The sequence below is a fragment of the Thermobia domestica genome, chromosome 4 (genome assembly GCF_964235325.1).
Source record: "Thermobia domestica chromosome 4, izTheDome1.hap1.1, whole genome shotgun sequence".
Classification (NCBI taxonomy): Eukaryota; Metazoa; Arthropoda; class Insecta; order Zygentoma; family Lepismatidae; genus Thermobia; species Thermobia domestica.
In genome coordinates this window covers 317,182,397-317,209,596 of record NC_137457.1, presented here as the reverse complement: position 1 = coordinate 317,209,596, position 27,200 = coordinate 317,182,397, and the positions used below count along the sequence as shown (strand labels likewise).

At 35.9% G+C, this 27,200-nt stretch overlaps 2 protein-coding genes and 1 long non-coding RNA gene across 6 annotated transcripts in view; 1 reads left to right on the top strand and 2 right to left on the bottom strand.

The window, feature by feature from the left end:
* LOC145684350 (uncharacterized) overlaps positions 1-2,658 on the top strand; it is a 42,166-nt gene extending 39,508 nt beyond the window's left edge. Inside the window, exon 3 of the long non-coding RNA XR_014131277.1 lies at positions 2,054-2,658. This is a non-coding gene — a long non-coding RNA (uncharacterized LOC145684350). The remainder of the gene's footprint in view (positions 1-2,053) is intronic.
* The window catches only part of LOC145684347 (phospholipid scramblase 2-like), a 360,612-nt gene that overhangs the window by 155,572 nt on the left and 177,840 nt on the right, over positions 1-27,200 (bottom strand). The window lies entirely within an intron of this gene.
* The window catches only part of LOC145684348 (phospholipid scramblase 1-like), a 109,049-nt gene that overhangs the window by 8,899 nt on the left and 72,950 nt on the right, over positions 1-27,200 (bottom strand). For 3 of the 4 annotated variants that reach the window (XM_081756562.1, XM_081756565.1, XM_081756563.1), the window contains 3 exons: positions 25,384-25,601; positions 16,482-16,646; positions 7,599-7,760 (listed from right to left, as the gene is read on the bottom strand). In XM_081756562.1, the coding sequence (XP_081612688.1) occupies positions 7,599-7,760; positions 16,482-16,646; positions 25,384-25,601 (545 nt within the window). The remainder of the gene's footprint in view (positions 1-7,598; positions 7,761-16,481; positions 16,647-25,383; positions 25,602-27,200) is intronic. The other variant, XM_081756564.1, reaches the window with a different exon arrangement.

Below are 27,200 nucleotides of genomic sequence, written 5' to 3'. Positions count from 1 at the left end.
AGTTGTGAGCGTTATTTATATTTTAAACACATACACACCATTGTCAATAATTGTCGATCTAATAGTTTTAGAATACCATCTATCTTCGATCCATTTATTTCTAAGATATTTGCAATAAAATCTAATTTCCTCACACCATCTTGCGTCAGGATTCTGTGTACTTTTCTCTATACTTGTCATTTGCGGTACCCAGTAAAATATGCGCATTTTCGTACCTTGTATGCTTTGTTTTCTAAGAGTTATATCAATCCAATTACTATATATGTCTCTCTGTCGCTATATATTTGACCGGTTTTATATTAACTTTGACCGGTTCTGTTTGAACTTACTTGTGTGGAAGCAACAAACGTTGTATAGTATTTCCTCAAGGTAAAACTAGTGCATTATCTTTTTATTTTGCGACTGATAACTTAACGAACGAAAGTGTCTGGTAATGCTAATTTGCAGGCAAGTGTAACGTTATAACAAACTTACATTAATGTGAGCTGAAGGTAATTTGTGTAAAATTTACTGGTTCTAGTATTTACCAAGTTTATTTTTTGTGATGTTTATGTACAAGGTTATTATAAAATAAGTATCGCTGTTCAGAGAACTCTGAAGACGTAACCACTCGGCAGAATGCAACCAAACCTGGTAGTAGTAAATTTGGAAACATGCAGAAGCGATTGGTGTAGAAAAGAAAATTAGTTCCAATTTTCGCCACCAGAGGTAATTATGGCGCTGTACAACGCCAATTAAGTGCAGCGTAGAAGAAAAACGACACTAGTGACGCTCCAGGTGCTTCCTCACGCCTGCATGCGATACGGATTTGAGGGCTACTATGTGCCAGAAGTGAGCTAATTTTAATCCGTTGTTGGCTTTCTTTCTTCCACACTCTTTGCCTTGTGATCAAGGGGTCTCGGGTTCGATTTCCGGTGAAAACATGTAAGTCGGATACCATCTTATCGTGTAGGTCCAGTCCTTAGAACGTCATCATCATCTCATACGGTACCAGTCACCATGGATTTTCTTGCCCAGGGACCTTCACGTCAAAGACCTCCCTTTAGGTGGAACCCCACATCACCATCATCGTCTACAACACATCATTACACCACGGAGTTACTAATAGCAATACAAATCAATGCCACGCGTCGCACGGGGAGCATGAAGGGTAAGGGAAAAAAGATGGAATGTCACAAAACTGCATTTTCGAGAAAACGGCGTTTTAATATTGAAAACCGCGTAAAAAGAAAATCATCTTTAGGGTTAGCAAATCTTTTTCTCCTTTTTACATGGACAGTTCTACATGTATGCATGCATGGCATCTTTAGTCAAATAGTACCAAGAGTCTCCAACACATAGGACAAAGCACCCGATAAACACGCACATGGACATTCCTTGTTTTTTTCCCCTTACCCTTCAATTATGGCTTTTCTTTCATTGAATATCAATAATACCATTTGTCTTTCATACCACAGGTACCGTATATAACACTGAACAGAAACAATAGCCTCTGGAGGCGATATTTGACATTAACCTTTTCCTGTAACTTTGAAGGGAGCCTGTATTTTATGTTCACAGGAAAATCTAACATATAACTTCGTTTTCGTAAGATATTCAAGTATTATAAAAGGACGCTTCAGCTCAAAAGTCCGCTTCCCCTGTAAATCCGCCACTGACCTCGGGGTATTAATAGTGTTCGTAGTCAATGCCACGAGACTCACAGAAGAGGCAATTACAGTCTTTCTTATCATTTAGCATCACTAGTTTTCTTACACGCTGTACTTATTTGGTGTACTACAGCGCCACAATAACCTCTGGTGGCGAAAATCTGAACTAATTTTATTTTCTACACCAATCACTTCTGCATATTTCCAAATATACTCCTACCAGGTTTGATACATTCTGTCAAGTGGTTACGTCTCCAGAGTTCTCTGAACATCGATACTTATTTTATGATAACCTGGTACGTAACATATTTGCAGAATTGATAAACAAGCGCGTTAGTTTCAGGAAGTGTCGTTAACTAAGAGTATCAACAAATATCAAAAATTGTTGTTTCGTTTTATTACAGAATTGGGCCGCAACTCAGAGCTGAGTGTGGAAACATGTGCTGTGATTGTTGCACTACATAAGGAATGCTATTCGACTCGACAAATCGACTAAGGTAAAGTAAGATTGTTGTAAAAATTTTAAAACGACAGAGAAGAACTGGACAGAATAAAAACCACCAGCAATCTGGGAGACCTCGAGTAACGTCCAAAGGTGAGGACAAGTTAATCTGTGTTCAAAGTAAGCGCCAGAGGGCTCGCACAGCTTCAGAAATTTGCGAGGAACTAAATGCTACTAGGCAGGAGCCGGTGTCAGGAAGTATTCTGCTACGCCCACTTTGTGAATCTGGTTTAAAAGATCGAATATCTGCTAGAAAACCTATACTAAGGAAAGAAATCAAAGTGAAACACAAAAACTGGTCTCTGTAACAATGGTACAAATTGTTGTTCAGTGACCAATCAAAATTAGAATTGTGGTTGAAACGCGTAGGCAGCATGTTCGTCATTTAGTTGGTGGATGCATGAAACCACAATGCGTTATACCCACTGTGAAGCATGCGGGAGGTTACGTTATGGTTTGGAGTTGTTTTGTCGTTGATACAATTGGAGATCTCGTACGAACTGAGAATTGATGGATAAAAAAAGCTATCGCAGTATTTTGGATATGCTATGCTATTCCATACAGCCAGTGCATCGAGGGCCATCGATTTGTTTTCCAGCAAGATAATGATCCAAAACATGCATGAAATTTTGTAGAAAATGCATTGTGAAAAAAGAAAGGATAAACCTATTGCAATACATAGACGGGACCCCTCAATCTCCTGACCTCAAACCTATGGAAATGCTATGAGATAAACAGGACCTAAATGTTCGAAAAGTGCGGTGTACTAATAAGGATCAACTGTGGAAAGCTTTAAAAATTTGCTGGACTGACATTGCACCCAGAACTTTACAGAACTTAGTATCAAAAATGCCAAGGATATATGCTACTATGATCCAAGCAAAAGAAGAATATTTACAAGAATCAAAAATTGGCAATAAAGACGCATAACCTGTACATGTTACATCTGTTGCAATGAAAATGTAGTTTTCTTTTTCAATATACAGCTGTTTCAATGCTATTTGCAACATAACACTTGTATATTTATTCATTTCCAACAAGTCCAAGAGTGAATTTCAACTTTTGACCGGTGCTATATATATAGCGGATGTTTCAAAACAACACTGACGTTCCGGAGGTGATTATTGACATCAAAATAAGACAAAAAGTATAGCCAAAGCTGGGTGCACAAATATTTCCTTTCGGAGTTATAGCCCGCCGAAAACATGAAGAAATGAACTTTAAAGTCATAGGGTAAACCTACCTAACTTCGTGATATTACGGAGGATGACTGAAAAAATACACATTTCCAAGCATGCAGGATAGATTTAATTTCTATATTAGGAAGGCCAAGCATAAACACAACTGCTGTAGTAAAAGAAGCGCAAGCAATACAAAAGAAAGAATATAAAGAAACAGAATACACAATATGTGTAACTTACCTAACTTCGTGATAGCATACCATATTCCGAGAAGGTGTGTGCCTAATTTCGTGATACAGTAGTGTATTCACATTACTTTATCACCGTCTGTACCACTCATTTGTCATTGCACATATGCTGTACATGAAAATGGTTTTGTCAGCTGAATTAAAACTCTGATCCTTTCATGAAACCACCGTAAACAGGAGCAGCACTGTATCCAGGGGCTACAATTCTTACCCGAACCATAGCGCTCGTTACTACTAGCGCTCAACGCATCATTTTGTTAACCTGACACTTGTTATTTTTAGATGGAGAATCAAATTGCACTGTAGTGACATTTGCCGTCGACTTGTTGCATGATCAGGAAGATGAACTGTTGCCTTCGTGTCTCCTCGAGCTTTTCTGCTAGAAACAGTATTGTTTTTGTCAGGCAGGATTAAATTCGGTACACAGAGAAGACTATCCATCGGTGATGTAGAACTACTGGTCTAAGCAAGTGATTCATCCTTAGTGCATACAGACCTACAGGAATCGAGACGTATTGGGTGTGTTGTAACTGCTTTACTGGATACTGTGTGAAGATTCGGAGGAAATATTTTCGTTTTAGTGAAACCATATATGATATTATTTACGGAAAATGCTTTAATAAGAAGTTGAAGAGAGATGAAACTCAAAACGACCATGAGCCATTCTGACACAAAATTTGTGAGAATATGATGCAATTTCATAAGGATCTATTGCTTTACAGTTGCATTACTTCTTCAAGGTTTCACACCAAACGATAACCAGAGTGTTTCAGAGCAAACGTCTGTAACAAAAGCTACACAATAACACTGTACAGACACAAAATATTTGGTTTTCGAAGGTCAGTTGACTGAGAACCGCTTTCTACCCTGTGCACCAACTGACATCGTGAGTGACATCCGCACGGTAATAGTTGCCACTGGAAAACATTTTCTCCACCTGTCGGTATTCCTACCCTCTCTTGAGCACCGCTGTAACTCTATCTGTAATGCATAACTTTCACTGTGAAGAATAATTTGTCTCGTATCACGAAATAAGGTATATCACGAAAGTTAGGTAGGTTTACCCTATTCTTAGCTCCAACACTACTAGACCTTCCGTAATCAGTCAAGACTTTACTTAGGAACTCGTATGTGTTCTATGTAAATATCCGTTTCACAATCCTGCAGTGCTTTCCGCAACAGTTTTTATACAGATAGTTGGTGAGTACTTCCAATTATATGCCCCCGTAGCCGAACTCGCTGTATAAAAATTCTTGCGTGAGTACCTTAGGATTCTGAAATATGTATTTTTGGACATATTAGTATGTAGCGCACATATTAGTTTCTAAGTGAAGTCTTGACCCGACTACGGTAGTAACAGTTTTGGAGTTGTGGACATTTAAAGTTGATTTCTTCATATTTTCCGCGACCTATAACACCGAAAGGAAGAATTTGTGCACCCGGTTTGGTCTGAAACACAAGATTTCTGTCAAGAGGAGTGCCTGTTAAAGGTTGGAAGCCCTCTAACACCAGGTCCACCAAAATTCCGCGACATATAATTAATGGTAACTGCATTAATTTGTTACTGCATTAGTTAATTTTATTTTGCATAAAGACATGACTCAGTCCTAGCAAGTGTTGTTCTTGTGAGAAAATGTGTCTGGTTAGTTGGGTTGTATTTTGCAAACTGCAAATGATCTAGACACTAAGTAATGGAATTAGACCACTCATGGGGGGGGGAGATAATTATGCCGGTGAGGGTACAACAGTGAAAACTATTGACAAGAGATTAATCATATATTTCTTAACTTGAAAGTTGCAAAGGGTATAATAAATGTTAGGTCGAATATAGTTTTGTGCATTTATAACTACACTTGTATTTAAGCTTTTCAAATTAGACATACCTGCTGCTTTATCATGTTTTAATCTTTTGATATCACGGTTAGTACGTATAGTGTAATATTTTCGTTTTAAGATATTATCAGCGATTTTGGTCAACTTTTCTAACAGTGGGTGTTGTACAGTGGTACGAATTGCCTAAAACGTGGCCAAAAATGAAAATGGAAAGTTGTTATCTGGTTATTTTTAAGTCTGAGGTTTGCTACACTAACAATTGCTCTCCTAAACTTCATCCATGGAAGGGGACCAGCCGTTTATACCAGAGCTAGTATTGGAATTCAAAATGAACCTACTTTTGTGTATTTCGTAATACCTAATGCACGGGAGAAACATAGCTCAAATTTCATACGAAATAGATCATTGTATACTTTTCCGATCTATTTAAATCAAAATGGATGTTGTTCCGGAAGGTATGTAAAGAATATTAAGACAATATATTATTTATAATACGTTAGTTATTATACATTTGTTTTCATTAATGTTTATATAAAAAATGAAATTATTTGAAAGTGAATTAAAACCTGAACTCAAAAGTTATATATGACGCTCCATTCCGCTAAATTTTGTATTGACCAATAATCTATGGTAGATTTACTATAAAAATGTGATGAAAACATTTGCGCTTAGCTGCGCCTTTTTTGTACGTTGCGATTGAATAAAAAGTTGCAGTTAATGCATATTTAAGCATTTTGTTAAACTAAAAGTAAAAACGAAAGCTATATTTATTATAAAATAAGTGAAAATGATGTTTACAAGATACATGCGAATAAGATAATGAAAGGCAACAAATAAAAAAGGAAAAAAGTACTTCAGTATAACAGAAAAGGATAGTCGATATACGCATACTTTAGTTTCCTTTATTTTATAATTCATATGAAATATATAAAATACATTGAATTGAATAAAGGTAAATAATTTAGTAACACAAAAAGTGATTATTTGATATTATTAATTATATTAATTTAGGTCCAAAATATCAAATCATCAAATTATCGAGAAAAAATATTTGTTTTGATGAAATACCGTCTGAAGTGCAATCTACGAATCATAATTGAAAATTTGGAACATTACCTCTCTTTGAGGAGTGGTACTTCTATTAAATTGTGTGACGATATGAAGACAGCCATCCATCTTTATTTTATAGAATGAGGGACAAATATCAAGAACCCAATAGAAAGGATGGCGGAGTTTTTTTTTACAAGAATAATAAATGGCTAAGTGTTATGGCTATTATAAATGGCTATTACTATCCATTGTAATACTGCTAAGACGTCAAGGAAACAAAAAGATTCACAACGTTCCTCGGAATTTTTATATTTGAGCACATATTCAAAGCAAAGAAGAACTGAAGAAATTCGCAATAATAATGACGTTATTACTCTGGCATGCGATAAGCAAATGAGTATTCGCTCTTCCGGAAAATTAAGTGCTTCAAAAGTTGTCAAGATTGTTTTATTTTCAAGTCCATCGAGAACAAAGAAGTATATGAAAGCTGGGACTAACGTATGAAAACTGGCAAAAGCTTCTAAATTTTACCCATATATGTCAATGTATTAATTTGATTTGCCATTTTGGAACCACCATATTCATTTTTTTTATGCTATATCAAATTTTGTATTCAATGATGTGAAAACCCCTAGTATACAATTTTTATTACCTTATTCTACTTTTCCTCAAAATTTGATCCATCATATTGTATCCGCCATTTTGAAGTTTTCAATTTGGATATCAAGTTCGTGATCAGTGAGGTCAGAAACCAAAGCATGCCCATTTCTGTGCACTTTGAAAGAGATTTTGAATTTTCGCCAGGTTTTTAGCATTTTGTACCACTGTGCGTTGTCCAGAAATGTACCGACCTCAGCACAAAATAAGAAAAAAAAGAATTATCTGATATTTTCGCCACATCGTTTGTTCTATCTGCAACAAGCACTTAGAACTAGCGCGCAAAACCGCGGTAATATCTAACCTAACTTCTCTCTTTCATATTACCTGACCTCTCTCAATCTATAGAGCCCAAGCTATAACGGGTCCTGTTGAATTGCAGGACTTGCACACTGTAACTTTACGATGCCACCTACAGCTGATACTAAATAATTATTGTCTGTTTGGAAATCACAATCACAAATTACTTGTTACTTACAATTAAGAAGCACGCTCCAAGCATGACTGCTTTCATCTTGACATCCAAATTCATTGGAAAAGAAATTCCGAAGTTATCAGCATCCGTAAAAATCTCCCTCTCAAACCCAGACCACTGTTTACAAATTTTCCCTACCTGCGTCTGTCCATCGCTAGATATTACCTGAAACCAAGCAAAATAATATTAATTCTTAGTACAATACATAAAATATCAAAGAATGTGTTAATACGTAAAATGATCATGTATAAACAGGTTTCCAAGTGTTCAGCTGACCAGTTTCCAATATTTGATTTCCACAGTGGAATTAGTCGTTTGAGGGACTTGATTTGATAAAAAAAATTGATTGTTATGTTATGATTCAAACAGCATCTACAAGAGTAAATCTAATGATGTCAAACAAAATCCGAGTTGTGTGATTCATATAATGTGTCCATGAAAGTTACTGAAACGTCAAAAACAAAGAGATATCTAACCAGTCCAAGACTAGTAATGTTCCTCCTTAAACATTTCTGAGACCTCTACGTGCGCATGTGCCGAAAGCGTCCCCTTCTTTACTATCCATTATGAAATTTCTTCGTTTGTTACTCTCTCTCTCTGTCCATTTTATTTTCTCCGTCTCCTCCAACATCACTTTCCGAAGGTCTCTAAATATTTCTTCTCCAACTTCCGTATTGTCCAAGTCTCTGAACCATACGGTCCAATGTTCCAAATATAGCACTTGACCAACTTCTTCCTTGGTCCAACATTAAGCCTGCTAGTTAAGGGCAATCATTTCTTGCTGAATGCTTCTTTTCCCATTGCAATTCTCGACGAGATCTCCTTGAAGCAGTAAGCGTCTCTCGTCAATATATTTCCTAGATATTGGAAATGATTTACTCTTCAAGTTCTCTTTAATCTACTTTGACACGAAAGGACGTGTTTCGAAGGGATATTCTAATGACTAAATTTTTCGATGTTGCTTTTCATTTCATATAGTTTGTCAGTGAATGTAAACTATTTTGTTACTCATCTCCTGTAGTTTTTTCGGTTCTAATTATTATAACCTTTCTCGGCCTATCAGATCATGTTAATGATCTACCCTCCAATTTTGAAATCTTCCATTCCCATTAATGTTTCCTTCAATAAGAATTCACTATAAATGTTGAATAATAGAAGGGACACACTACATCCTTCTCTGATTCCTCTACAATTACCAGACTTTGGTTTATCCTTCATCTAAGCGCAACTTCACTCGTTTTCTTATGTAACGTTTGCGAATGAGTCGTCGGTGTTTCTAGTTGACCTCGATAAAGCAAAAACACAACTCTTTCTTTACAAGAAGGTCTTCGACTGACATAATTATCATACACCCAATAACATTTCTGCTGTTTTCCCTTTCGGAAATCCAAATTGATCTTTTCCAACATTTCTTCTATCTTACTTACTAATCATCTGTTCAGTAGCAGCACAGTAAGATTTCCGATGTGAGGAAAAACACTAATGGTTCTGTAGTCACTGCACTTCTTTGCTTGCTTTTCCTTGGTAATGCCATCATTGCAGCATCATAAATATCCTTTGGCCAGTCTCCACTCAGACAGATCTTGTTAGCAAGTGAAGTTAGTACTCTCCTAATATCTTGAGAAATCTGCTTGTATATCGTCGTCTCCAGTGGCCTTCCTCCTTCGCATGTCTTCCATGGCTTGTACTACTTCAGTTTTCAATATATTGGATCCTCTTTCTTCATCATCCACTTCTTCTTCTGACTCGGTTGAAATATCCTTCGGGTGGTTCTTCTGATCATACAGGTCTCTTATGTGCTCCTTCCACATTCTATGGATTCTATGATGGTCAGTGACTACATGACCTTGTTGATCTTGTATTCCAAAGTGCGCAAACTTTTGTTATATTTTCGTCCTAATTCTCGTACTTTCTGATACATCAGTTCATATCTGCCGAGCTGTTGAAGTTTCATTACTACGTCAGTTATCTGTTCCATGTACTTCACTTTGGCTTTGTTCGTTTCTCTTCGCAATTTATTATTCAGCCTTCTGTATTATTTGCTGTCCGTGGTTTCTGTCCTTCTGCGTTTCTCCATTTCCTTAATCATCGTTTCAGTTATCCATGGTTTTCTTACCACTAAAGTTATTGTGGAGTGTGTCAAGTAGAATATATTTAACTTTTACCCAACCAAATTTGCACTTCCGCCACTAAGAGATTGTAATCCGAATCAATGTCCGTTTCCAGCTGAGTCTACATGTTTTGTTCACTATTCCTGAAACATTGTTTGACAAGAATATAATCGACTTCGTAGTGTTTCTTATCTCCTGGACTGTCCTACATGTACATCTTGGTTTTCCTTTTCTTAAACCATGTGTTTGTCACCATCATATCATGTTGCCTACTAAAGTTGATAAGCATTTCGCCCTGTTCGTTTCTTCTACTTAGTCCAAATGGTCTCATCAAGTTATTCGCAGTTTCTTCTCCTACCACACTGTTGAGATCTCCCACAACTATGGCGTTGATCTTACCTTTTACCTCCTGATGCAACATGTCATTAATCTTATCATATATTACTTCTACTTCATTTTCATGGTCGGTTGTTGACACATACACTTGTGCTATCACGATATCTACTGGCTTTGTAATTGCCTTTACAAATATCAAGCAATCACCACATCATTCCACTTTGGTTACACTTCTTGCTACTATCTTCTTCATTGATATCGCGACACCATTCTCGGCATTAACGACACCCGAATAGAATATTCGGTAGTTTCCTGATGCTTTCTCATCTTTTCTTGGCCATCTCACTTCACTCAAGCCAACTTTGTTCACGTAATTTCCAAGTAAATAGTGTGTAATGAAGTAAACTTAAGAAAATATGCGATGACTGAAGATGTCTACTGCAATGTTCTCATGTTATTACCAATGAGCAGAGAAGAACGTGTTTTCCAATTTTTCTCGCTACTTAGTAAACATGGGGAAGATTCATATTATCGCGGTTTATTATCAACATTACGCGTTCAACATCGGTGGAGCACCGGCTAATGGAAGATGAATTAGGTAAGCGGAGAAAACGTAGTTTTCTCTTATTCCATATCGACCTTGTGTCAACAATGAAATTGCAAAGAAAGTTTTCCTATCAATGGGTCTACTCGGAATCAAGAAAGACAAAGTCGTTCATTTGTGTAAGCTTCTTCTTCAGGGCAAGATAAGACGTTGTTTCATAGGTCTGAATAAGCCAGGAAATGCTAAATCTGCTTAAACTATCTAAGCTAAAAAAATCTCTCATCGTTTCCAGTTAAAAAGCGCATTATACATCAAAGCAGTATTTTTATCTGTAAGAATAATACATAAAGCTTATGTATGACATGTTTAAGAATAAAGATCATGACACAAACGTTTCTAAATCATTTTATGTGCGGAGCTTTCATAAAGATTTTACTCCTTCGTTTTGAAGGACAATTTGATATGTGTTGAGAGAGCGGAACTCTTAATAGATTCCAAGTTGTGATGATAACTTGAGAAACTATAATTGTTATGGAAAATTGGTGGCCTTCTCTGTACAAAAGAAAATCAATTTCCACATTAACAAAAGGACAAAATATTTTAAAAGAACATAATTTATTTTCAGAAGTTTCAGAACTTATGTAGTTTCAATGTTTGTCTTCCACAATGGAACTCATTGCATATCTATTCATTGGTGGACTCCAGTGGTATCAACTTTCAATGTGAACAACACTAAAGGTCTACCAAAAGTGTAATTTGCGATAAAACATCCTAACAATTTTCTCAGTTGCCAATGGCCATGAAGAAAATGAAAGAGTTTGAGAAGACGAAACAGCACTTACCAGCGATAAAATATGTCCAGCGATTTTGGAAGATTATTATCTTTAGACCTGTAAATGAAATCCTGGAATAGTTAAGACACTAAAATGAGATAGATATATTGTACATTAGTAGAATTTTAACAAGATTTTAAGTCACGTTTTGTTTCTTCATACTTATTGAAGTTATGCATGACTTGAGAAGAGTGCTGTCATTTGAGGTTTTGCCAGGGAAAGGGGCAAGAATGTCCAACTAGATTATTATTAGTATATTTGTATACAATTTATAAAAAAAAGTATAAGTTTCTGAAATTCATGGAATGGCAATTGTTCTGTGCGCAAATCAAATAACACCCCTGATTCATAACCTTGCTTATTTTAATTTTAAAATTTAAGTGACCGTTACTTATCTACTAATATAATCTAAAACATTAATCGCAGACCCTTCGTTTCATAGTACTCAGAAGAAACATTATTAGTCCAACTCTTAAACGAAAAGTTGTGCATTGGAAACAAAAGAAAACATTTGGTCTATCAAAAAACACTCAATAGACTCCTATTTGAAAGCTCAAATCATTTAAATGCTGAAAAATACGAAGCAGCAAACATATCTTTATTTTATTATTTATTAATAAAATAAACGCTTTAGTTTTATTCTTTTGCTTAAAATAAAGTTCCATCGTCAAGTCCAGTTTCTCTAACAACTGAGTCACTTTTAACAGTTACCAGTTGAGTTGTTTTTATCAGAGAATGTAAAAGGAGTTTCTTAAAGGTTAATTATTATACATAAAGCTAGATGTTTTTTCTTATTCTTATACAATTCCATACAGCAAACAATGGCCTTCATAAGATTCAAAATACACCAGTTATCCAAGAATAACCACCACTCTAGTTTCTTATCTAAACACAAAGGATCCGGTGTTACTGTTAACGCAGACTCGGAGTTAGTGGTTTGCCTGACATTGAGCGCTGTGGGAAGATTAACTTTGGTCGTGCTAAAGAATTAGGTGAATGAACAAAGGAACGTGCAAATAGAAACTGTTTTCTATCAATATGCATCTTGTTGTTAGCAAATCCCCAGCTCAAGTGCTGAATCGTTGTCATTAAAAATACTAATATTGCTAACAGTATATTTCATCATCGGGGAACCAAAGTTTCATTAGCTAAAAGAACATTTGGGAAAGTATCACAGTCGTATAAGATATCTCCTGTGTCTCAGATAGATATAATTTTACCATATCTTTTAGCGTGCACATTGCCCCATCTAGAACTTCTGTTAGTTTATATTTGTACCTGTTTACAAAGCTTTCAGGTTAATGTTTGACATATACACAAGTAAAAATTGCCAAGTTTATTAGTGCTAATTGTATTACATGTTTTGCATATTCATACATTTATTTTCGATGCATTTCAACCCAGAATGGCCTGATCAGGGGTTTATTTACCTACTACCTTTCTTACAATATAAAACTCCAAAATCTGATGAAGTTGAGAAAACATTAGACGTCCATCAAAATTTAATACAATTTCAGTAAAAGAGCAGTTGTGTTGCAGTAACACAGACATGTTTTATGGTCAACACCATTCGCTTGCCGAACTTTTCGGTACGTAAAGAACAAACTGAATACAATTTATAACTTTTAAAAGTACGTATCGTAAGGAAGTGACAGGGTCCAAAATATACAAACTATCCCAAAAGACATCCAGTAAAACAAATAAAGGTTTTAGTTCATATTGAGACAATGATCATAATACAAATCCTAGTCTAGGATAACGTTTGAAACTATCATTTACCAATTTCCTATTTTTGTTTACATAACAATTGCTTTCAATTTTATACTTAAAAGCTACGTTGTGCACAAGTGTCACAAGTTTCATACAACAGCTATCCCTTTCTGTAAAAAATATCATGGGAAACTATAATAAGAATCAAAAAAAATTTGACATCGATTTGGCGTTCCAAAAATAGATTTCATCTTATACGTATCTTATACGTCTTAATCCATTAATATTTAATTCAAAATAGAGTTGGAACAATTCAATCATTTCTAATTTCAATGTTGCAATCGATTCACCATCTCAAGAGAAGATACCAATTTCACTCGCACCTCTGTAGTAAAGTTAAAAGTGGTAGAAGTTTACTATAACTTTTAGTTTCTATACTGATCTGTATAGATTAAGAAAATAAAGTGACAAATGACTTTTAATAATCAATCAGGGTTCCAACAATAGGTTCCGTCTAGCCCGTCAGCACTTTATTTACACTTGAAGTAGTAGAAATTAACAATTTCTGGTTTCGTCACTCATGTAATAGATAGAAAATGTAATAGATAGTGATAAGCAGTCATATTTATAAGGATTCAGCATCGTTAAGACATGGCCTGACTTCAGTTCCTCTCAGACTTTATTCCTCTAAAACGACTGGCAGTGGTAGATATTATGTATACTTTCCAGGTGTGAATATTCATCCCTTTACATTAGAACGAGCAGGAGATACTGAATAACGGGTTTCCAATATGGATTCAGCGTCTGAGGATCAGGTTCTATATTTGATCTCAACCCTCTATTGCGACCAGAATTCAGAGATTTCTTCCAGTTCCAGTATTGTTTTTAACTCTATTCTTGCATCAAATTGTGTAGCAAGTTACATCTTTTTTCTAAGGAAGTTCAAGCAGGAAAGAAACAGAAAAAGGAAGTCAGCTGTTTGTAACTAATTGCTAGTGGCGGTAGTTGTGGTGACCATTTGTACTAATTTTGTTCGTTACATGCTGTACGATGACCAATGGTCATAACCTGTTTTGAATGTTAACTTGCAATACCAACTTGGGAACAACTGAAACTATTGGGTACTACTGTGAGGCATTCCTTACTATATTCGAGTTGTATAATAATTAGAATGGGAAAATAGTACTAGGAAGGAAAATATTACAAAGATAAGTGTATTTACATATCGTATGTAATTTGTGATAATGTATATTAAGTAAAGTGTGGAAATATTTCGCAAGTTCTGCGAGTGGTTATAATCGCTTAGAAGTGTTAATTAAACCTCGGTTTCTACTTGAGTATTTAGTACTTCGATTCAACAAGTGTTTAAAGTATAATTATTATGTTGAAATATGTGAAAAATATATTGCTGGATATTTGCATTTTTGCGGTAAATGTTTCTGATCCCAATAGTGCAAATTGGTAAGTTGGAAATTTATGATCTCTTAAATATTATCCTATCTCTAATTACAGCAAAAAGGATCTCACTTCATTTGTATTCAGAAAAAATATTTCCGTTTTCGATATACGCGTATATACGAGTATATATATATACAGGGTGGTTCAGTAATGTTGGACAGCCCTGAATAAATCGAAAACCAGAAGAGATATTAGCAAGAGTTTGGTGGATCCAGATACTTGTGGAAGGGGGACGTCTTGTGAGGTACCACACAATGTTACCAGGTCAACAGTGTTGCCAGCTCAGTACAAAGTTTTATTTTTTTAAATGGAACATATAGAAGTTTATGCAATCAAAAGAATTAGTATAGAATGTGAATACCAACAAGCGAAACCGCACCTGTCAGTGTTGCCAAATAACGAAGTTATAAAGCTTCAAAGATCAAGAAATTAAAGTGTCCGTAGAGCAAAACTAGCAAAAAGGCAAGAAAAATAATACTACGGAATGAAAAGGAGTAACCGAAAGAGTAAACCAAAGAACGCAAAGCATCCAGTGAGTAACAGGGTTGCCACAGCAAAGGGGGAAAATTTGAAAATTTTGCCGTTGCTATAGGAGGAAAAGTGCCCATATGACATAATGCTGGAAACACCATAGAAAGTTCATGTAAGATTCAGGAATCCTAATAGCGTTTGTTCGAAATCAATATCTCTAACCGTTTCCGAGATACACCAAAGGTGTGCGGAGTTTGCAACACTGCATAATAATTCCCTCGCCCTCCAAACTACAGGAACGAGTAATGAAAATGATACGCCCAACAAAATGTAAGAACTACACGGGTCTAATCGTCAAATCAATTATGCAGTGTTGCAAACCCCGCACACCTTTGGTGTATCTCGAAAACGGTTAGAGATATCGCTTTCGAACAAACGCTATTAGGATTCCAGAATCTTACATAGACTTTCTATGGTGTTTCCAGCATTATGTCATATGGGCACTTTTCCTCCTATAGCAACGGCAAAATTTTCAAATTTTCCCCCTTTACTGTGGCAACCCTTTTACTCACTGGATGCTGTGCGTTCTTTGGTTTACTCTTTCGGTTACTCCTTTTCATTCCGTAGTATTATTTTTCTTGCCTTTTTGCTAGTTTTGCTCTACGGACACTTTAATTTCTTGATCTTTGAAGCTTTATAACTTCCTTATTTGGCAACACTGACAGGTGCGGTTTCGCTTGTTGGTATTCACATTCTATACTAATTCTTTTGATGGCATAAATTTCTATATGTTCCATTTAAAAAAATACAACTTTGTACTGAGCTGGCAACACTGTTGACATGGTAACATTGTGTGGTACCTCACAAGACGTCCCCCTTCCACAAGTATATGGATCCACCACACTCTTGCTAATATCTCTTCTGGTTTCCGATTTATTCAGGGCTGTCCAACATTACTGAACCACCCTGTATATATATATATATATATACAATTTTATGACCATTTTATAATTAGATTGATACTTGTATCCTAAAGCCCTTTAGACATTCTTTAAAGTCCTATTCAATTATCAAGTGTGTTTCACGTTCCTGTTTCAATTTTATATATCCGGATATTTTATTATAAACAAAATATTATTTAATTCTAGTAAGGTAGGATTTGTTATTTATTTTTTATTGAGACCATATATTATTTTGAAGTTTCGAAAAGATCTTGATTCGAGCCAGTTTCGAGTATAGTTCTATTATAAGTATTTTAATAGCCTATAGAACCTGGATTTATTCTAGTATGAAAGGTGTTTTTCACTTCCTTTACAAGTGTCGATGCCAAAGTTAATTTATTGGGTAGTAAGCGCGTTGGAACTGTTAAATAAAGCATTCTTCTCTAGATCAAAATTTTCACGGTTATTAAGAAACGGCTCACCTCAAAGTCTATATCTTGTCCACAGCTGCAAGTAATACATGGGCCTTTAATTTTAAATACAACGTCGCCTGCCTCATTCTTTATCCTAAAGCGTGGAAAGATAATACTCCATTCTTCCTCTACTTTACCTACAACATGGCCTGGTGGTGCAGATACTTCCATTTCCTGTCTCAAACAGTGAAATACAATTATACGAACAAGTGAAGTAAAACACTGCAAAGAATGACACAACAAGATTCCAAGATTATTTAAGTAAGTTATAAACACATTGTATTTAAATGTAGAATATGATGTCCCATTGAAGTTTTTCATTAAATCTCAGAAATCACTTTGATACACAATAGTTCTCCTTTCTTCTCCCTATTAATATAACCAAAAGTGCACACAGAAATGAAGGTCACAAATATATTTTAAATTACTTGTAGCGGAAGGAAAATAAGAGAAGTACCTTATCAGATACATATACTTTAGTAAGTATTGTGAAGTATTATGTATACTTTTGTCAAAATTTGTTAAATTTAATCGTAATAATTTAATTACTTTATTTTCTTTGTACATGTAAATTTTATTAGAGTTATTGAAATCATCAATTCAGTCGAGACGAAACTTTTATTCACGTTGTACATTCTCAGAAATTTAAGTAAGCATGTATATCCTCATTACAAAAGCTACTAATAAATGTGAGACTAGTTTCCCTTTCTGCTTTCAGGCATTCCCTTCCACCTAGCCTGGTGTTTTCTAGCTCATTGATCGTAAGAGTCGTCGTTTTCTCATTCAACAAAACCATAGAGAACACGTATATAAGGGGCATTCCTCATGAAGATCTGATAGAGGGAACATCGAGTGAAGAAGACACCATACCATCGGAGAGTATCCAGCTCCATGGTTTTTGAAACAATATTCTGTAGGTTCATCACCACGGAAACACTTTGGCAGAAATGAAGTATTACGTTCATCGCAGATTTGAAACAACGCCCCTAACAGTTTGACAGGATTTCGTTCCAGTTGTCAACTAGCTCTAATTTCATCAGTTACCATTTAGAGAGTGGAAGACGCCGCAAAGAAACATTTGTCATTCCGGACAACGAGGACGACGCCAGTCACCCAGGTGTTACTTAGACTAGTGCTCATGTTTTATTTTCATAACCTTATTGTTTTCGCCTTACAATTCCAACTACTCAGTTTTATACAAAATTGAATCATTTAAATTTTATTTACATTCAAACATAGCCCTTTACAGTTAAATTCCGTGCAGGACATCAGTTTTATCTTCATACTTTAGATTTCAAACTTTAGCGATTATATCCATAAATCTAAGCTATTAACTCATGTTACCACCACGGCACTGTACGTCAGAAGCGAAACTATTATAATAGTTTATGAATGTTGAAAGTGGTATCTTTTTATTCTTTTTATTATTGAGAATATGTCAACGAATAAATGGACAAAGTAGCATATCGTTATTGTTTCAAAGAGATGGCGTAGATTGGGGTCATTTTGTCAAGTCTCAACTGCAAACCCAAAGCAGTTTTACCGTGTTCACTCTCTCACGCTTATGCGTGGCACACTCAATACCAATGGTGATAATTTTCCGCATAAATTTTAGTGCAACGCACTGTGACGCGAAGGAGAGGTTACCTGCAGGTTGTCGCGAATATTATCCTTCGTTTTATCTCGAACGCGGACCCTGGTGGGTGACGCGGTTAACTCAAATGATAGTCCAACCTCTGAGGCCATTGTAAAAGTTCGTTTAAATACAATTAATTGATTTTTTTTGTATACAGCTCCCATAGAATTTTACGAGAGCCAAGTTCATCCCGAAATTTACTCAGCAAATCATAAAACAAGACGGAGGTTCGAGACATTGTGAGAAATCTCAATAAAATGTAAACATTACGGAATGAGATACATTATATCATATTCGGCAGTCTAATGACCTGTTTACAGAGAACTAATTTTTATATTTACAAATAATGCAGAGAACTATCAAGCAACAGGTGAAGAAGATGAATATATATTGATGTACACCTTACTCCAAAAATATTGAGTGCATTGATAGTTGCTGTTTTCAAATAAATTTCAAAATCCGATTTTACGTATCTTCACAAAACAGTATATCAAAAATGCTTGTTCGAACCTCCAAGCCAATCTTAGCAATCGGTAAAAATTGTGCAGTTGTGATTTTTCTTTTTCAACTATAATAAGACATACTGAAATGTTATTAAATGTAGAAAATGTAACATTAATTGAAATACTTAATGTTACAATATTTTGAAACTATGTATTCACATGCTCGTTTTGTCATTTCGGTTACCATAAATCTGTCATAGCATCTAGAAAAAAACATTTTGTTCGAAGAATCATTGTAAACAAAAGCATTGTAATACAGATCAATTACTTTTCCACATATCTCAGGAGAGACCCTGGAACATCATAATAGAATGTATTGTGAAAATTTGTAGTATACATTCTAGTGAGATCTTTATAAACGTAATAGGTTAAATCAAAAACTATTGATGTTCAAATCCAAGAAAAAGCAAGCTAAGACCCCATTGCTATAAGAGACTTTACGTTGCCTCTGGATAGATTTGAAAACCAACAGAATTTTAAAAATGGTTGTGAAGAGCACCCGGGATGTAGACTAACTTTCATTAACATTACCTTACTCCACGATATTAATATCGTCCATTACAGCTTCCTCGTTTTCATCATCTGAACTGTTTCTTGATCTGAGATTATGTTTGAGCTCAAGATGTTTCTGTAGAAGACAAGGGGTGGAAGAATTTTCCAGTTAGTACCAAAGTGTAGCTCAAGTAATTTCCAAACGTCATCTTTGTTCTTTTGCTTTAACGGTACACCACTTGGAAGTATGCGTGGTTCGATATCTGCGACATTTCTGCTGCACGACAGATTTTTCTTGAAACTCCTGTATCATTCGTGTAACACACCTCTCCACATACAAGCACAAGAGCTTGTACGTTTCCACGTCTTATAATGAATCTTTTGGAAGTGGAAAATCGAAAGTGCCACTGACTTGGCCTTTTAACAATATCAAGAGAATTAGGATTTAGATTTCTGTGCTTTCGGCATCTATGGACATTTAGCCCGTCACGTATGTGGGATGACGACTCTCGGCGAGGATACTATCCAAGAAAAAGGAAGGAAGAAAGGATTGGGGGAAAGAAGGAAGTGAACTGGGACCTATAAGATTGGTACCATCCCAGCATTTGCCTGGTGCAAATTAGGAAAACCCAGGAAAACCTCATTCAAGATGGATGGCATTAGAAAGCTTTTCACACTTTTTCGACCGGGTGCCCCCACCGGGTATAGAACCCGGGACCGCTCGAAGGCGAGAGTGTTAGCGACTACGCTACATGGGGCCACCAACAACAACCTATCAATCGAACATGTCAAAATCTTCTCCTGGCCGTTCCTTGACCGGTGATGGCACACCTAACATTCCCTCCCCATTTCACTCCAACTTCAGCTTCATTGGCAAAATTATCTACGTTCATGATCAACATACATCCACCAACAAAAGGACAACTCCTAAGAATAACATTTTGGATTGACATTACACTGACATATTATCAACTACACAAATTATATTATCCAACACTAACAAAGACCTGGCATCTTTGCAGTATAGAAGAAAATCTGATAATCAAGCTTCATTACTCTTTTCATATTATTACAAAAGCATTGTTGTCAACACGTATAATGATAATTTATTATGCAATACAAAATGAATGTATTTTTGTAAATAAGTTGAGTACTTCTGTTTCAACGAAACAATGTACAAAAATTGCTTTGGAAATGGACATATTTATTTAATGGCAGAGTTACGTGGTCAAGGGGTATTTTGATTCTGTAGAACGTAACTGTGAAAGAGTGCGACATACTGAATGGACAAGAGTCCTTTTGGAACTGAACAAAAGTTATGTTTTTATTTTCAGTGGCTTTAGAATCGTTTCGTTCGAGTAATAAGTATATAATTTCGTGCAGATTTATGGTAGAAATCCAACGGTGCCAATAACTCAATTTCCAGTAATTTGGCACAAGGACCCTTTTGCAAATTAGCAACTCAAATAGAGAATATCTAAAATCGGACGCTGGTTCCAGACAAACAACGCAATAGCTCGAAATGCTCACAAGAAATTCCTGATCCCTAAGAGAAATGCTTTGGATATAGAAATGTGACGTTTTAATTTCTCTTTCTTCCTCTGTATAGACGTATCTTTGTATATATATATATATATATGTTTGGAAAAAAATTAAAACGTTCGCAAAAGTATGAAAATCATACCTAGTATGGTGTGAGACCCCCTTTTGCGTCCAAAAGAGCTTGGATCCGACGTGAAATGGACGTATACAGCTCCTGAATCGTGGTGTCTGGAATTTTGAACCATTGTTCCTCCAAAACATGCTCCAGTTCCTTAAGGGATGCTGGTGGAGGGTAATGAGACCGAACACGCCTTTCTAACTCAGACCACAATGGCTCAATGATTTTCTTATCTGTTGATTGTGGGACCCAGGGGAGGTGTCATAGCTTCTGGTATGCTCCTCAAACCATGATTTCGCCGTTTTTGCAGCGTGACAGGGTGCCAAACCATCTTGTTAAATGCCATCGCCATCAGGGAACAATATTTGGGCCATGGGTAGAAACTGGTCCCCCAAAACGGCCCCATACGTCTTAGCATTCACCATTCCATGCAGGGTTATGATGGGACCTGCAGAAAACCACGATATCACTGCCCATACTGTAACAGATCCACCCCATGCTTTACAGTTTAGAGCAGACAGTTTGTATCATAGACCTGCGACGGTGTTCTCCATACATAAACACGACCTGTTGTTAGAAACAAGGTGAAGATTGATTCATTGGACCACATTACATGTTTCCACTGCCCATGAGTCCACGTCTTGTGGTCCTTGCACCACTAGATACGCCTCTTCGCATTTACTGCTGTGACCAGGGGCTTGGCGATAGCGGCCCTGAAATGAATTTTCATTTTATAAAATTCCTGTCGCACTGTTTTCGATGAAACCGGGTTCGGAATTGTGTTCAGACGTAATTTTCATTGCAATTGTTTTCTTTTTAGCTGCTAGAATCCGTTTTAATGCCCTCCGGTCCCTATCTCACAGGATTGTCTTTCGACCACTGTTGTGCTTTGCAGACGTCGTTTGATCATGAATTGTGTATGCCCTCGTGACATAGGACACAGTGCTTTTCGAAACCCCCACAATGTTCGCCACTATTGCCACTGAAGCTTCAACCAGACGGGCACCAACGATCATGCCTCTTTGGAAGTCTGTCAGGTCGCCCATTTTACCGCACCACGTTCACACCACAACACTCACAGGTGAACTGATTACTGCTGAAGGAAGAGGAAGGTCCACATGACACATTGAAAACAGAAAACGATCGTCAACTGCAACAGATGTTGTACAGTGGAGGGCCAAACTTACGTGTCCTGTATGAAGTATTTTTAGATTTTTTGTCTACCTCTATGTATATATTACCTGACCAGCGAACGAGTGCGGGCGGCCGGTTTTGGAACTAAAATACAAACAACAGTGTTTCTAACCAGATTACTTGTAATTAATCTATCACAGTTATTTTTGTCCTGTTCATAATAAACCACTTCACGCATATGTTCAAGTTAAGGGAAACACTACTTCAAAAGTTATGTAAGTTATTTTCAAAACATTTTAAAGGCTTGCAAACAAAGTACATACAACCTCCATATTAATTTGGCAATAACTTGCGAATAAACTAACCTCGGTGTTGTACAAAGAAAAACTAAGAATTTCGTAGTATTCGAGTGTAAGGAATTCCTCTTCTCCTATTAACAAAACCTCAAATTCATCTTTGTAAATCAAAGCTATATTTTGGCAACTGTGCTTTCATTGTTTAAAGCAAGTTCTATTGTGTAGTTTTGAGATAAGACGTATTGGAAATTGAGATCAAGTTGGATCATGTGATCTCCGATCAATTGTCTAAGCAGTATCTTGATTAATAACATTCTTTTGCATTGAAATTATTTTCGGATGTGCTAAAGTCCGGTCAGAGAGAAACTGATAATTTTTGACTGCCACACTCCTAACCACCTCCGAAGGAGACTTGGATCCGCCCCTGATTGAGATGGTAGATAATGATAACTTTCTCTGATGTCTAACCTGTCATTATTTAGCATGGTTTGGTAATTTAGAAATCCAGTATTTCTACCAAATTTAAAAACGTTATTTAAAACAAATATATCCAATGTTAAATTAGGGGCGGTAGGGGAACGATTAAACTTTAAGTGGGTACCTGACAATTGAATGTTCCTTATAACTGCAGTGAAATTCAGAAGAAAAATACGTATTAAAAAAAACACAGAACACATTTTCAGAGTACATCTCCCAAGTATCAAAATTATTTTGTGTGTGAAAACAGTTAGTATGGTTAATTCTTTGTCACCTGAAACCTAGTCTGAAAGAAATTCAGACAGAGTTCAAGGGGAATTTATGTATTCATAAATAAAAGTTGTGAATTTATTATGTGTTGAAGCAACGATACTTATGCTGATGTTTTATCAATACTTTTGTTCCACGTTTACCAAAAGGCTGGATTTCGATAATAATAATAATAATAATAATAATAATAATAATAATAATAATAATAATAATAATAATAATAATAATAATAATAATAATAAAGATGCGTTGTAATCAGATTTTACAAGTCAATTCCGAAAGGCAAGCTATCCAATAGCCCTTTAAAGAAAATGAAGGAAAAATTCTTCTTTACCTCCTTTTTCCCCAAAGGGTTTATATTCATTAAAAAAAAAATGAAATTAAATTTCTTTAGTTTAACGTCCCATGAGTATGCTCTTTATGCTAAAGGAGACAGATGACTAATGAAAGTGAAGGATTGTAAAATTAATTTTTGGGCTCTCACTGGGATTTCAACCCAGAACAACATACAGCAAAGACACATGCGCTAGCCAATAGTCCAACGAGGAGGACTTCCACAGTTCTCGAGTGGAAAAGTATCGGAATTCTTCGTTGGTTAAAACTCGAGAAAATAATTTATTTGTCAACCGATAAACGTACACTTAAAAAAACAAACACAAGAATCGCGCGCCTTAACTTGATTACTTTAAACTTACAGTTATAAGATATTGCATAAGTCTTTAAGCTATCAATCCTACATTAATCTTTTAAGGTTGCCCTGTTCTATAATGAAATCGAAAAAACGTAATCAATTTTTATACACATTTACGTGCCCTGTTTTTAAATTGTTAATTTCCGTGCATATGTCATTATACACAATACATGTACATTATTGCAGGAATGATGAACCATTCCTGCATTCAACAACTACTATATAGTTTATGGTGTTCTTTATTAAGCGCAATGAAATAGGCTACTTAATAACATGTAAACTGCAACTGTAAAAATCGTTGGATATACTGCAGAATGACGCTCTCCGCTCCTCTGTCCCACCGCGCTTACCAAGAAACTGATGTAAACACAACAGCAGCGCCATCCTCCAAAAACCGCACTAATATCCTGGTCAGGTAATACCCACGTGTTACTGTATACAGACACTGCTCTATACAGGTACCTGTATTTATGATCACCACCTCATGGTTTGACGACAGTGTACTAGGCACGACGTGGATTTATTTTCTGGACCCTCATACGAAGCACATGATAACATCGGAGCGGGAGTGCAACCGCTACCACGGAGGCCTATAAATTCGGCAGCAACCAGCGGACCAATTTTAGTTCTCTGGTGTCCCACCTACTGCTTACTTCGAAGCATTACGACAACCTAACCCCAAAGCTTCTAGTCTTCTACCGCAATTTTGGCTATTCCTTTCCTGGTGGCTTAGCTTGCTTCGGGGCTCTGTTGGAATTTCTACCACAGTTTCTTAACCTGCTATTCTGTGACTACTAATCCTCCTCACTGCTTGCCACAGAGCATTGGGGATTCCTTTGTCACTCCGCTTAACCTTCTTCGGGGCTCTTTGAAGATCCTGCCCTCGAGCTCATGGTCAAGGACTACATAATTTCAACCTGATAATTTAGAGGAAACAACTTTGTAGTATTTTTGTAAATACTGTTACATAGTGAATTTTATAAAATAAAACCAGTAGTGGGAGTAGATTCCGAACCTTGTTTTATTTGATATCTCTACTTTCAGAAAGTTTTTACAATAGACATATAAACCTAAAAATGAAATGAAATGAAATCTTTCAGCTTTACGTCCCACACTTATGCCTGTTAGACTAAAGGAGACGGTGATAATGAGAAATGAATGAAATGGTGGAATGCAGAAAGTGGGAGGAAACTGGAGAACCTCGAGGAAACCCACGCGCACCGTGTTTATCCACCATAAAGTTAACTTGGCGGGAGCTGGGATTGAATCCAGGACCTTATTCACCAGAGTTGAACGCTCTACCACTGAGCCACCGCAGTCCCCCATATAATACTAGGTATATATATATATATATATATATATATATATATATATATATATATATATATATATAGATAGATAGATAGATAGATAGATAGATAGATTAAAGTTAATTTTTTGTATATAACACTGAAATGAGTCAGACTGTGAGCTATTTTCGACAAACATTTTTTTAAATAGTATATAATAAATTATATTCAAACTCGTATATTAAAACAAAATAAGTAATGTCTAGGGTAGTTAACTTAATAAATAGTTTTTTAACTCAGGATCTTATCTACACATGAAATCATAACGCACGAGTTACCTCTATTAAAAGTTTATTTTGGAAAAGTTGATAATTCTATGAAATATCTTTCTTTAAAAGTGCATGAGATAAACCTGTTCTACGGTTTTAACTTATGTTAAAATGTCTAAGCTGATGTAACTCACCTGCAGGCAACAAGGGTAACAACAGTGGTTACATCTAAGAGGTCTGTAGAGACGAATTACTTCATTTTCGAAATTATCTGTAAGTTTCAGCTCAAGTGGACGAACTGAACCACAACAATTCCGAGAACAACAATCCGAATGCTCTTTGGCACAATACATTAGCTGACCAAGTTTGTTCAAAACCTTATATCTGTTTTCTGTTTCGTAACCTGTCACAACTGTTTAAGAGGAAAAAAAAAATTAGTCACTAATAACCAGAGACCGGATATTAGGCAAAATGCCTATTCTTTAATATTAAAGATAATCAAAAAATAACGGTTTAAAGTTTATTTCTGGGGTTTTAGTTTCAATTTAAGCTAATTTAATTTTGCCTATTTCGCCCCTTCCTGCCTAAATACTTGTTTTAGTGCTTAATATTTACTATTCTATACAGTTTCTTCAAAATAAGACTTTATTGAAAAAAAATATAAAATTTATTGTTTCAAGAAATAATTTTGTCTTTTCCGAGAAATATACCAGATTGTAGTAATAAGATGTCGTAAAACCTTGATACTGATACTGATACTGTGTACTGATAAAGTGCTGTAAAACTTTCGACTGATGGGTGTAATGATAAAGTGTACACAAGTTGGACTGTTATGTGTAGTGATAAAATGCTGTATAGAATGCATTTACCAAATATACAGGGGATAAATGTTAAGCTTCGTTTTTCTATATACAATACAAGAAAATATAAACAAATAGGTATGTTTCTATATTCCTTGAACATTATCTGTCACTTGATTTACCTCGTAATTGCATTGAGTATTTATCTTCAATATTTTGATTTATTTTAGTGTATATTATTTAAATTTAAGTGCCTATTTGATTGCCAATTATCCAGGTTCTTAATGCCTAAACATCCGGTCTTAACCAATACCTATTAAAATAGAGGTACTTTGCCTGCGTTCCATTTTAATCGACGCTGATTGGCTAAGAGCCACCAAATGGTGCTTATCATTGGTTGTTAGAAATCAGGTGGTCTTAGATCACTCGCCAGTGGGGAACTAAAAATTGCTCCGATGCTGAGGTCACGTGGCACGAAGTAATGAAGTCACATTGTCTTAGGACCCATCCCAGCGGAATATTCAAAACTATAATCACACTTAAGATCACGTGGTATGACGTCATTGACCCGAAACTTTGGAATCTGGACATATGATCCCTGACTCACGGGCCGTGGTCCAGGAATACATAGGAATTAATTCTCTAAATTTTTAGGTTATCTTGTTCCCTTTTATAGGGATACGGAGGCCACTATTTTTCACAAGGTAATTTTAGAGAGTCGAGACCTGTTTCGTCTTCTTGCATTTCCCAACAGATTTCCAACGATATGCTACTTGGCCCTCTTACCATTTGCAAGTTTCGATTTTGACCTCGCCTGGGGCCCTGCAGGTGGCCCTGGGACAACACTTTTTGCTTTGATATGTTGTACTTGTAAACTGATCAAATATGTGTTTTCATGTTTTGGCATCTGTCTCACCGTTTGCAATTTCTAGGGGTGCAAACGGAATTCCTGGACACCCCTAGAACCGGTAGTTATATATATATAGAACCGGTAGTTAAAAAAATAGGATAGCACCACTGATTATTTCTATACACCTGGTAACAAATTAAATAAAAAAGCCGAAAAAGTACAACATATCAATTTGTCCTGCTTCTGTTCATAGTTTGGTAATTTGATTTGTATCCCAGTTAACTTGTTTGTTGTTTGTTACTCCAATATGCAAATTCTCTCACATGTATTAAAGGCACAACAACTATTCTGTAAAGAATAG